At 31.9% G+C, this 14,040-nt stretch overlaps 1 protein-coding gene across 3 annotated transcripts in view; it reads right to left on the bottom strand.

The window, feature by feature from the left end:
• Positions 1-291: 291 nt before the first annotated feature.
• RBM46 (RNA binding motif protein 46) overlaps positions 292-14,040 on the bottom strand; it is a 51,770-nt gene continuing 38,021 nt past the window's right edge. Inside the window, exons 5-6 of one of the 3 annotated variants that reach the window (XM_012508012.2) lie at positions 10,031-10,090; positions 292-2,329 (exon numbers count right to left, since the gene is read on the bottom strand). In XM_012508012.2, coding sequence (XP_012363466.1) covers positions 10,035-10,090 — 56 coding nt within the window. In that variant the 3' untranslated portion in view covers positions 292-2,329; positions 10,031-10,034. The remainder of the gene's footprint in view (positions 2,330-10,030; positions 10,091-14,040) is intronic. The other 2 variants (XM_003257867.3, XM_003257868.1) reach the window with 2 other exon arrangements.

The following is a 14,040-nucleotide window of genomic DNA, read 5'->3' as shown; positions in this document are numbered from 1 at the left end:
ATTTTCTTTAGCCAGTCTATCGTTAATGGACGTTTGGATTGGTTTCATGTATTTGCTATTGTAAATAGTGCTACAATAAACATACGTGTGCATGTGTCTTTATAGAATGATTTATATTCTTTTGGGTATATAAAAACAATTTTCTTTCTTCAACATCCTTCACTGGAGTCTCATAAAAGCACTGAGCCTATGACTGTGTAACTAGTAAGTGAAATTGTTCTCAAGAAAAGCTAAAAGTGATTGTGAGAACTAAAGGTTTTGTCATTCTAATAAAAAGAAAACACACATAACAGAAGCATCACATATTTAATGTCAAAAAATTTGAATTCAAGTACAAAAATTAACACATGATTTCAACATTAAAAACCCATAACACTTGTTATTAACAATACAAAGAATATCAAAAACACAAATGAAACATAACTATAAAATGCTTAAATACATTAACAGCAAAAATATAATTTGTGTCTAACAAATAATGAAAATATCTATAGTTATTTTCAAGGACCACAATGGTAGACTGCTTTTTCTTTAGTACTGCACAAAATTTGTATCTTAATCTTTTTGTCTCATCATTTCTTTCTACATAATGGTTAGATGCTTCTGGTCATATAATTGTTCTAATCTCCAGTACAGATAGTGATCCTTGGTAATCAAATCTACTATAACCCTTGTCTTCAAGTGCTTTAATATTTGTGAAATACTATTTAGTAAAATTATGCAAAAAATTAACATAAATGACTAGGTTCTATTGCCCACTCAGGAATTAGAAATCCCAAAAGTTTAAAAAGAATAGTAGTTTGCTGTACCTTTATCAAGAGAAACCACTGAATAACTTTTTAAACTTTGCATTTTTATAAATTCTACAACTCCATGTTATTCTGAATTATAGCTGATATTTAGTACTTTGGAATAAATATCTTTTTAAAACCAAATGTGCAAACCCAATTCTAAAATAAAATAGTATTTTAATTTGCAAGTTTTCATGCTACAAATTTACACAAATTTTCATACTAATGTTAGTATTTTCTTCAGAAGAATGAGGCCTGACTGGAGATATATAGTCGCTGTCCAACATGGCTGCCATTAGCAAGTGATATTGTTGGTGACAAGGGATAGCCTGGACAAGAATAAGGCCTTGAAGTATAAGGAAGCACGCTGGGAGTCCCAGAAGAGAGGGTAGCACTAACAGGGGAAAGACTATTTACTGAGCTGCGATGGAAATTGTAGTCTGTAAATAAATACATGAACAATTATGCTGCACATCTTTATGGACATAAATTTAAAGAGACAAAGCATTAAAACAATAATCACATTTTAACATAATGTTCTAACATTGGAAATCTTGATGATACTATATTGCTGGTTAAAGATTATTTCAGCATTCACTGCACTGCAAATCCTGAGAGTTTTGTCAGTATTACCTTTCCTTTACTCACACAATGTTTCAGAGATCTTACCAGAATGAATTCTTGGATATCTACTATTTCTTGGAGTTTTGATTACAGAAAAAGAGAACGTCTCATTTCTCTTGCTCTACAAAGAAGCTTCTTTTAAATTTGGTTCTAAGGGGTAGTCCATGAAGAAAAGATAAAAAACAGTGAATTCATATTCGCTTTTTTTTTTCTTTGAAGCTATATTAGGCATCAAACCAGCAGAAACATTTACCCCTGGACTGCAAAAACATTTGGTATAAACTAGCTGGCCAATATTTCATTATTTAAATACTAATATAAACATTTATCTAACTCAACATACTGATTTAACATTAAAAGTCCTACTGGTACAATAAAACAGTAAAATGAATCACCTTTATTAAATAAACTTCAAAAAACCATTATCAACTTATAGTTACTTCAAAAAAACCATTATCAACTTAAGAGTACAGAAAAATATCCAATTAAACCAAATTATTAAAAAATAATATATGAAATACTGCTGTTTCACAATAAACATTCATCTTATGCATCAATAATTTCCTGTTTCATTAACTGCAACATTTATATGTGTGTATATATATTACAGACCAAATTTTTAAATCCTGTACCTTCCAAAAACTCAACTATGTTCTTTGGTGTAAAATAGGCAAAGGGTGTGACAATGACTATAAAATCATTATTTAGAAACATTATGGTGTTTCTAGGAATGGAAGAAAAGAAATTAGGTCATCTAATGTACAGGTAAGGTTTTTTTTCTAAAATACTGTCCTGGTACTATAAATGATGCCTACACCATAGGTGCATTAACTTAATGTTGTCATGGGACTTAATGTTTAGCCAACAGGAATGAGATCAACTGCAGAATAAGCTCAAGCAACATCAGAAAGGACCTAGTTCAGGAAAAAAAAAAAAAAAAGGAAAAATGAAAATCAGTTAAATACAGGCTTAATTTCCAGCATTATAAAACTCTAATTAGACTAATTTTATAGCCTTTTTATGAATGATACCATAAGATCAACAAAGTGATCTGTTCCAGGAAGACATAAATACATTTAAAGTAACCAGTTCCAAATATTTTCAGTATTTTGAAAATGAATGAGAAATTACTTTGATACCATTTACTTTTCTAACATCCAAAGTAGGATGACTCTACATACCATAAAATTTATTTATTTATTTATTTTTATTTATTTATTTGAGGCAGTTTCACTCTTGTTGCCCAGGCTGGAGTGCAATGGTGCGGTCTCAGCTCACTGCAACCTCCGCCTGCTGGGTTCAAGCGATTCTCTTGCCTCAGTCTCCCAAGTAGCTGGGATTACAGGCACCCACCACCATACCCAGTTAATTTTTGTATTTTTAGTAGAGATGGTGTTTCACCATGTTGGCCGGGCTGGTCTTGAACTACTGACCTCAGGTGATCCACCCGCCTCAGCCTCCCAAAGTGCTGGGATTACAGGTGTGAGCCACTGTGCCTCGTGCTTTTTTTTTTTTTCTTTTTTTAAAGGATCCGCTTCACCTGAAGGGTTTGGTATTGAGTATAAACGGGACCATTACTGGCTCCATCTATTCCCAAATAACTGCTTTATTAAAAAAAGTCTGATTCTTTCCTTCTGAAAATTATTATGCAAATACAGTCAATTCCTTATTAGCCATTTATCCGTAATACACCTAGTTCTTCAAATTTTAACAATGTGGTAATCAACAATACAATTTAGAAGAGCAGGCTACTGCAAACAGGGAAATATAATTTTCAAAGAGAAATCACTTGTGTTTTGAGTTTACATCCACTCAAGAGGTAATGCAGCCTATTTATGAAATGTGGATACTGAAAGTATCTTCAGGTAATGCAGCCTAATTCATGAAATGTGAACACAGAAGGTAACTTCAGGGAAAGATTTCAGAAAGCGGATAGCCAAGCAGTTGGCTATTAGCATAATGCTTAGCTTATCTGCATTCCTGATAGTCCCCACTGTAAACCTTGAACTTAAGCCCTTAAATATATACAATGATCATTTGTTGTACTGCATATTTTCAAGGAGACTAAATTAAATACAAAATTAAAAGTTGATTATGACTTTATTCATGTAGCATAAATCCAAAGAAAAACAAAATAGCATGGTACTGGTACCAAAACAGAGGTATCGACCAATGGAACAGAACAGAACCCTCAGAAATAATGCCACATATCTACAACTATCTGATCTTTGACAAACCTGACAAAAACAAGAAATGAGGAAAGGATTCCCTATTTAATAAATGGTGCTGGGAAAACTGGCTAGCCATATGTAGAAAGCTTAAACTGGATCCCTTCCTTACACTCTATACACAAATTAATTCAAGATGGATTAAAGACTTAAATGTTAGACCTAAAACCATAAAAACCCTAAAAGAAAACCTAGGCAATACCATTCAGGACATAGGCATGGGCAAGGACTTCATGTCTAAAACACCAAAAGTAACGGCAACAAAAGCCAAAATTGACAAATGGGATCTAATTAAACTAAAGAGCTTCTGCACAGCAAAAGAAACTACCATCAGAGTGAACAGGCAACCTACAGAATGGGAGAAAATTTTTGCAAACTACTCATCTGACAAAGGGCTAATATCCAGAATACAATGAACTCAAACAAATTTACAAGAAAAAAAAACAAACAATCCCATCAAAAAGTGGGCAAAGGATATGAACAGACACTTTCAAAAGAAGACATTTATGCAGCCAAAAGACACATGAAAAAATGCTCATCATCACTGGCCATCAGAGAAATGCAAATCAAAACCACAATGAGATACCATCTCACACCAGTTAGAAGGGCAATCATTAAAAAGTCAAGAAACAACAGGTGCTGGAGAGGATGTGGAGAAATAGGAACACTTTTACACTGTTGGTGGGACTGTAAGCTAGCTCAACCATTGTGGAAGACAGTGTGGCGATTCCTCAGGGATCTAGAACTAGAAATATCATTTGACCCAGCCATCCCATTACTGGGTATATACCCAAAGGATTATAAAACATGCTGCTATAAAGACACATGCACACTATTCACAAGAGCAAAGACTTGGAACCAACACAAATGTCCAACAATGATAGACTGGATTAAGAAAATGTGGCACATATACACCATGGAATACTTTGCAGCCATAAAAAATGATGAATTCATGTCCTTTGTAGGATAGGATGAAGCTGGAAACCATCATTCTCAGCAAACTATCGCAAGGACAAAAAACCAAACACCGCATGTTCTCACTCATAGGTGGGAATTGAACAATGAGAACACATGGACACAGGAAGGGGAACATCACACACCGAGGCCTGTTGTGGGGTGGGGGGAGGGGGGAGGGATAGCATTAGGAGATATACCTAATGTTAAATGAAGAGTTAATGGGTGCAGCATACCAACATGGCGCATGTATACATATGTAACAAACCTGCACGTTGTGCACATGTACCCTAAAACTTAAAGTACAAATAAAAAAAAAACCTTCACAAATAACAAAGATTAGGAAACAAAAGGTGTCAGAAGTTTATAAGATTTTTACAGGCATTTCAAAAATAAATTTTATTACTAAAATCACTAAGAATCTAAATATATTCAGGAAGACATCTAGCTAGTTAGAAAATACAATACAAACCAAACTTCAATGAATGAAATGTAAGCTGAAAATGCTTAGTGGGATGAACCTAAAAGTACAATCATGTTTTCCTCAGGTCTATTATAACATATAATTTTCATATCATAGAAAATAAAAAGCAGAAATTCTAATTTTTAGAAAATAATACATTAATAAATTAGTTAAAATTCCTAGCATATACTTATTTGCCCACTCCTAGTTCTTCTTCCCAATTAACATCCTTAGCTCTTCAATCCCATTGTTTCTGCCTCAGACTGGGATCTGAAGTACAGATCCCTTCTTAAGGAATGACACAGAGCCAATTTCAGAATATAAGTTTTGCACTAAGTGTTATTCAACTGCCTTAACACTTTGAACATTGATATACAATTTATATAAAATAAAATGCATACATCCTATGTTTATTTCAATGAGTTTTGATAATTGTATAAATCTATGTAATTGATACTCAAAACAAGATATAAAACATATCCCCAATCCAGAAATTTCCTATACCCTTTTCCAGCCAACAGACCTTCACTTGGAGGCAACCACCTTCTGATTTCTATTTCAATAGATTAGTTTTGCCTATTCTTAGACTTCACATAATATGCATTAAGTATTTTTATGTCTATCTTCTTTCTCTCAACATAATTTTAAGTACATTTGAATTAATTTTTACCAATAAAAAATTAGTTAGAAAAAGAGGAGGCCTCTATACAAAATAAGAATGCTTTTTTTTTTCCATTCACAAAGAGAATCCACTGACATATCTTGCCTTGCCAAGTCGAAACTCAAATAGCTTGTTTTGGTAAAATTATTCCAGAAAGATAACCCAGACAATCTCTCAATATAATTTCTAAGATTCCTTCATATTGTATCTTTCAGTAGTTTCTTCATTTTTATGGTTATTATTTCACTGTGTGAATATACTTCAATTTCATTTTCTATTTGCCTAATGATGAATATCTGGGTTGTTTCTAAGTTTTATTATGAATAAAGCTGCTATGAACATTTTTATACAAATCTTTTGGTGGATATATGTTTTCATTTCTTTTGGGTCAATATCTGGGAATGAGATTGCTAGGTCATAGGATAGATGACCCATACTGCTTAAAGAGTTCTCCAGTATGACCATTTTATATTCACACCAGTAAAATATGAGACTTCAGTTGCTCCACATTCTAACATTTGGTACTGCCAGCAATTTTAATCATATCTATTCCAACCTCTCATTTCAACTCATGCAGCTCTGCATTCCCTTGTTTTATATGCTAAACTTTCACTTGAAGAAAAGGTTGTTTCATGGAAAAAAAAAAAAAGAGAACAACTGCTCTGACATAATGGATTATTATAGAAAACCTGATCAAATGTTATCTTTAATTTCCTATTTATATATGGAATACAAATTATTTTCATAGAACAAATTTGATATATACAAAGAATAGCAAATAGGCTTAACCTTAAGTTGCAATTCTAATTAAGCAGTAATGGCTAATAGGAATTCCAGATTCAAAAAGATTCCAGTGGTGTGTCTGGAATAAACAGGAAAGGGAGTGATGACTTATGCCACAACTGACACAGGAGCAAGAGTAGAGATTGGTAGGTAGTACATACACCACATACTTGTCAGGCCTGTCTATGTGGCTACTATAACTTGGTCTACCACCTTTCTGTATTCAACACAAAAACAGTCTGGTAGTGAATAATACCAGTACGTTTCTCAGTGAAAATGTAAACAGTGGATAGATATATTGCTTCAATGTATTTGTTTTATTTCTAACTCGTCTTACACATCTTGACCAAACATAACTAATTCTTAGCTGCTTTTCTGTCTTAAAGATGAAGAAAACCCTTACTGGAGACTTTAAAGTGAGATAAAAGTGTCTTCTCATATTAATTTTGACTCCCTTTTTCTTTTGTTTCTGACTAGATACTCTTTAGACTAATTTTTCATTTAAAAAATATATTCCTCATAATTGGTTTCTTTCTTCTCTGTTAGCTACCGTGAGTTCTGCCACCACATCCATCCACTTTCTGATATATCTTTAAGTGTGCAACTTAGTGATTTTTATCACATGTACAACTAGCACCACTATAAAATTCTAGAACATTTTCATCATCCTAAAAAGAAACTCTGTATCTATTAGCAGTCACTCCCATTCTCTCTTCTCTCAGCCCCAGCAACTACTAGCCTTTGTATTTCTATAGACTTGCCTATTCTGGACTTTTTGTATAAATTTATGTGGTCTTTTGGAACTGACTTCGTAACATAATGCTTTCAAGGCTCATACATGTTGTAGCATGTATCAGAACTTCATCCCTTTTAATGCTGAATAATATATCATTATATAGCTAGATTACACATTGTTTATCCATTCATCAGTTGATAGTCATTTGGGTTGTTTCAACTTTTTGGCCATTATTTACCGCTAAGGAATAATATGCAAAAGTGTTTGTGTGAACGTATGTTTTCAATTCTCTTTAGTAAGTAACTAGGAATGAAACTGCTGAGTCATACAGTAATTCCCAGTATAACATTTTGAGAAATTTCTCAACTGTTTTCCAAGGTAGCTAAGACTACACTATTTTACATTCCCACCAGTGTTAAGGATGAGACACCTGATCTTTTCATCTATGAAGTATGTTTATCAGACCTTTATCACATATTTTAAGCATTTCTTTAGATACCTATGAGATCTGTGTTGAAATTTTTTTAAAAAATCCTTACTGTACCATTTTATTATTATTTCAATTTCTAACATTCAATAACCATAACTGAAATAACTATCTCAATAACTTACTTTCACTGAAACACTAAATTTTATCTGCAAAAAAAAAGAAAAAAAAAATTTTTTTTTTTTTTTTTTTTTTTTTAGCTATACTACTGTACATTTCCAGAACATAAAATATGGCTGGGTTCAAACACAGAGATTAAAATATAAGTATAAATAATATCTATCATTTATTTTGAACTTTCTATTCTAGTACAGAAAATCAAGAGCTAAATAAGCAGAGGAAATAATTAAAGAAATGAAATTTTAAATTATCTAAAGATTACAATTTAAGCCTTCAAAAGCAAGGCGTTGAAATTCTAGAAAATGCAAACTAATCTAGAGTGGTTGCCTGAGAAAGAGAATGGAAGGAAGAATGGATTACAATGGGGCAAGGGGCAACTTTTGGGGGCGAAGGAAATGTTTGTTTTCTTAATTGTGGCGTCATTTCATAGATGTAGACATAAATCAAAATGAACCAAATTGTACACTTTAAGTATGGGCATTTTGTTGTATTTTATTTATACTTCAATAACGTCAGAAACATATTAAATAAAAACAAATAAAACTCAAGTGTGTCTTTGGGTTAGCTTCAGTGTTTCCCAAACTACATCCCGTACAATTAAAATGCAAGAATTTCTTAAAACAAGCATCCTATAGCCAAATAATCTCAAGAAAAATTTAGAACAGATAGGCTTATACGTTAAACAGGTTGCTACCTCAATTACCTAGGATGCTAGTATGCACTATGATTTTCCAAAGGAAGTATTTAGTATACAGTTTTTCCCAAACCTGTTTGACCTAGAAGCAGTTATTTCACTGAATTTTGAATATCAGGGAAGAAATCTTAATGGAGTTAATACATAATGAGAAAACATTAAAAGCAAAACAGACCCAAATCTTCAAATATATTAAACACAGCGATTAAAAGCTCAAATGCCTTCAGAGGCAAGGCAACACACAAACAAAAAGAACACAAAGAGGGTCAAGAATAAAACAGATACTTATTTGTACTGAAAATAAGTCTAGTTGCTTTCCATTAAAAAAAAATATCACATCTTGAGCTTCTAGTTTGCTACCTTTGTATTAAGAGATAATTATGTCCAACTCCTTTTAGTGCTACTTTCTAGGCCATTTGGAAAGTGAGTACTAGAACAGCAGCTTACGAGAGAAAACATTACAATCAGAGCTGCGGCAATCTAGGTAGGCTTCAGTACAGGTTAAAAAAAAAGTTGTAGCTCACTAAATAAACCATGTGGGCAAAAAAGAAAAGCCTTAGAAAATACAGCAATTCTTTTCAAGTTTTTTTTCTATAAGTAAAATCAGTCCTTGTAATTCAAATTTTGAACTATAAAAAGTTGTAAGGACCTCTAAGACTGGCATCACTTATTTGAATTTTTATGCTAAGATTAAGATCTGTAAAAATAAAACTTTAAGTCTCAAGTATAACAAGCATTTCTGAGTCTGAGAACAGATTATATTAATTGTAACGGCAATATTTATTTATCACTTATAAAGTGATAAAAATAACCACACAAGATTAGTACAACTGAATCCACGTTAACAGACTTATAAGTACTATTATTATCCCCTTTGTCAGTGAGGAAGTGAAGCACAAAAAGGTCAAGTTAACTTACTCAAGGACACAGATGTAGTACATGAATTACATCCTAGAAAACATCACATTCTTTTGCCTCTACATGTAAAAAAAGACTTTGTAAAGTAATAATCTTGACTCAAATAAGCTATCTTTTAACTTCCTACTAAAACTTATCTTCCTCAAGAAGTACCTTGTTGAATAAACTAAACACTATGTCTTAGTAAATACAACTTTTATCCCAAATTGTTTCAATAAGATTTAAGGTTGAAAAACAAGACAGTCCTATTTTCAGATACTTCTGAGAAATACTTGGATAATCTATAAATAACACACTAACTCCAAATATATCTAATTTATAATACTGTTTACCATCTTGGTGGTTCAAGGTATACTAGCATGTTAAATGTTTTGAGAAGACCTGAAATACAGAAAACACTTTAACTTTTTAAAACATTTGCTTAATGAGTCTATAATTAACAAGGCTATTATAAAAAATACTTCATAAAGTTTCATTTGTTTCATTATAAAGAACAATTTAAAACTGGTTTTCTGACAACTAAATATATTACTTAATATTCCTAAGAGACTTTTACCTAATAAACTCTTACCTGTTTATTTTCTCCAAATTCTTCTACACAGGTCCAGGCTGAAGAGATTGTGTTCCCTATCTGTAAGCAGTGAAGACAGAAAATAATTGAGTCTTTAGATTGATGTTATCCCTATCTTGGAAGTGCATGGAATCCTTGATAACTTTAGTTAAAAACCTTTTGATCAGTAAATAAAAAAAACAAATTTAGAGAAAAAGAAGTAAGGGGCAAATAGTTACTTCTGGAGTTCTACAAAGATGAACAAAGAGAAGAGTATTTTGATATTTGAATGAAAATTATGAGTAATACATTATCAGAAAAAAATTTATCTTTCTAAACAAATTATCGTTTATCTTTCTAAATATTACTACCCTGCTAAGATAAAGAAGAGACTTCAAAAATAAATGAGATCACCAAATTTCTGATAAGCAGAAAGCCAAAGAATCTAAGCAAATTTGGGAAATAGAAATGTTGTATAAGGTGTAGTTATTTTACATATGAAACACCATTTCCTTGCTGTCTTAAAAAAGAGAGATGGCCAAAATAATACTAAACTTAAATCTTTCTTCCTAACAGCTAAATTTTATCTACTTGAAATCTAATTTAGTCATATATAGTACAACTGTGGGCATCCATCTATTTTAGTGGTTGTCTCTTTGTATGCCTTAAAGCTTTGTTATGGATGTGTATCCAAACCTACGCAAGAAATTGTGTATAAAAGCATAAACAAATGAAAAATTTCTCATCATCTATAGAAAACTAGACATAAAAATAACCATCTAAAGATTATAATTCAGTATAAAAATAGTCACAATAGCTTCTGTTTTTACATGATGAACTAGGTAACATTTATCAACCCTCTTGGTAAGAACTAGAAAATGTAAGCAATTATTAAAAACAAACATTTGTTTGAAATCACTGAGAACCAAGACAGTGACGAATTATGGGGCTGTGATCTCAGACAAGAAGAAAACCCAAAGGTATATGCACCTCTTTGGGAGGTGCATTTCCCCTGGAAGGGTTGGCCAATTCCCAAAAGCTCCCTCTTGGGATTTAACAGAAGGTGCCAAGAGACAAATGAAGCTAGGAAGACAAAAACTAGAACTAAAGAGCTACTACTAACAAGGAATGACTGGAACTGAGTTAAAATGAACCAGAAACAGACAAACTTTAACAGAGACTAAATTTAACTTCAATCCCTGCCTCGATTAGAGCAATCTGGGTTTTTCAGTCCTTTGGCCACCTTTCTGAAGCCAAAATAAATCTTCTATGAATAAATATAACATCATGCTAGCCTTCAAATTGTCTCTACAATTTTTCATACACAATATCTGGTATTGAATAAAAAATAACCAGTCATACAAGGAGGTAAAATCAGTATCACCTAAAACCAACAGAAACAGCAAACTACAGTAACAATCCACAGGGTATTTAGATCATTAAATTTCAGAACTGAGTATTGAAATAACAATGCCTAATACACTCAAGAAAATAAAAGACTAAAATTTTTGGAAGGAAGTAGAAATCATAAAAGAGACTCAAATTTAATTCTAGAACTGAGAAATGAATCTAAATGAATGGTTCTTATGATAAACCTTTTAAATTTTTTACAGATAAAAAAATTACAAACCAGAAGACAGGTAAGAAAATATACAGACTGAACATACAAAAGGATGGAAAATACAGAAGAAATATAATCAATATACAGGTTACAGTAAAAAGGTTTAACATATGTGTAGCTGCATTACCGTAAAGAAATAAGAGAGAAAATGAACAAATGCAGTATTTGAAAACACAATAACGTAGAACTTACTAATACATTAATCTAGACTTCAGAAGTGGTGAAAGTACCAAGCAAGAGAAAACTAAGAAGATTATACAAAAATCACATCCATAATAGTAAAACTTCTGAAAATCATAGATAAAAAGAAAATAGTAAAAGTAGTTGGGTACAGCGAATGATGGCACAATGTACGTTCAAAGGAGTAACAAGCTGATCAACAACAGATTTCCCAAGAGAAACAACAGAAGCTAAAGGACAGTGGAATCATAACTGCAAAGGGCTGAAGTAAAATAACTGTTGGCCTAGCAAAATACCCTTTCAAATGGCAGGTGAACTAAGAATACATTCAGACAAACAAAAATTGAGATAATTTGTCATGAGCATATCCACACAAAAGAAAATATGAATAAGTATTCTTTAGGTAGAATAAATAAACAATTCTAGTGGAAGCTCAGAGATGGAAGAAACAGAGGGCAAAGGAAATGATAAATGTGTAAATCAATATCAATGTATATTAAGTCTAAAAACGATTATAACTAGATATTTTTATTATATTGGGTATTGTGGGGTTTTAAATGTATAAGGTTTAAAATATATATAAGTACCAATGACACTACATAAATTGTAAAAGAAATGAAAGAAGTCAAAGTGTACTAAGTTCCTTGTATTGTCTAGGATGTGATAAAATACTAATTAATATTAGACTTCAGTAAGTTAGGAACGCATGTTGGCATTTATAGAGTAAGGACTAAGAGATTAAAAACTGTATAACCAATACAGCTAAAGAAAGTCAAAATAAACACTATGTAAAAAAAAAAGGCAAGAAATAAAAAAATAGAACAAGCAGAGAAAACAGAATGCAAACGGCAAAATGAGAGACTTAATCCCAAGCATATTGGCAAGGACATTAAATGTATATTTAGAAATTAATACTGAAGGTTCAAGAAGAAATCAAAACATAAAAGAGAAAATATTTTTAAACAAATAATAAAAATAAAACATATCAAAATGTATGGAACGCAAGGCCAGGCATGGTGGATCACACCTGTAATCCCAGCACTTTGGGAAGCCAAGGCGGGCAGATCACCTGAGGTCAGGAGTTCGAGACCAGCCTGGCCAACATGGTGAAACCCCATCTCTACTAAAAATACAAAAATCAGCTGGGTGTGGTGGTGCGCACCTGTAATCCCAGCTACTTGGGAGGCTGAGGCAGGAGAATTGCTTGAACCCAGGAGGCGGAGGTTGCAGTGAGCCGAGATCATGCCACTGCACTCCAGCCTGGGCGACAGAGAGAGACTCAGTGTCAAAAAAAAAAAAAAAAAAAAAAAAAAAAAAAAGAAAAGAAAAAAAGAAAGAAAAACCAACTGTATGAGATGCAGCTCTAACCATACTTAGGAGAGATATTTGTAACCTTAATAAAAGAGAGGCTAAAAATTCTAACTAAGATGGCCTCTTAAATAATATTCTACATATTCAAAAATGAAGTAACACCAATCTTATATAAATTCTTACAGAGAACAGTGAAATTTAAAACATTTCCTAATTATTCTTATGAGGAAAAGAATGAGTCAATCTCACTAATGAACACAGATGTAAAAATCCTAAAGGAAATAACAAATAAATTTTAGCAGTATATAAAAAGTATAATGTTCCATGACCAAATTGAGTTTACTTCGGAAATAAGATTCATGTAACATTAAAATATCAATCAATGCAACTTATTGCATTAAAAGAATAAAAGACAAAAATGATGTAATTAACTAGATGCAAAAAAAAGTATTTGACAAAATTCATTACCCAATCATGATAAAAACTCATACAAAGCAGAAATAAAAGAGAATATCTTAAGTGATAAAGGACTTCTACAATAAAAGCTACAACACACATCATATCTTAGTGGAGAAATACTGAAAGTTTATAAAGATGGTTTTTATCATCATTTGTATGCAATGTTGAAAAAGTAGTTCTAGCCAGTGCAGTAAGGCAAGAGAAAAAAAATAAATGTATAAAGGATGGAAAGGAAGAAAAAGATGTTTACATTTGGTTGATAAAAGTGTATGCAGAAAAATTACTGAAGAGTCGAATTATTTGACACAAGTAGTTTTATCGAATATATTAAAAAATAGTTTTCACATAAAGCAGGAACAATTGGAAACTGAAATTAAGTTATTTTTTATGATAACATTATGAAAAACACTAGGTATAAGTCTGGAGAAAGATGTAGAAGATATTTAAGCGGTAAACTACT

The sequence above is a fragment of the Nomascus leucogenys genome, chromosome 7b (genome assembly GCF_006542625.1).
Source record: "Nomascus leucogenys isolate Asia chromosome 7b, Asia_NLE_v1, whole genome shotgun sequence".
Classification (NCBI taxonomy): Eukaryota; Metazoa; Chordata; class Mammalia; order Primates; family Hylobatidae; genus Nomascus; species Nomascus leucogenys.
The sequence above is the reverse complement of the archived record's forward strand: the minus strand, read 5'-3'. Positions and strand labels throughout refer to the sequence as shown.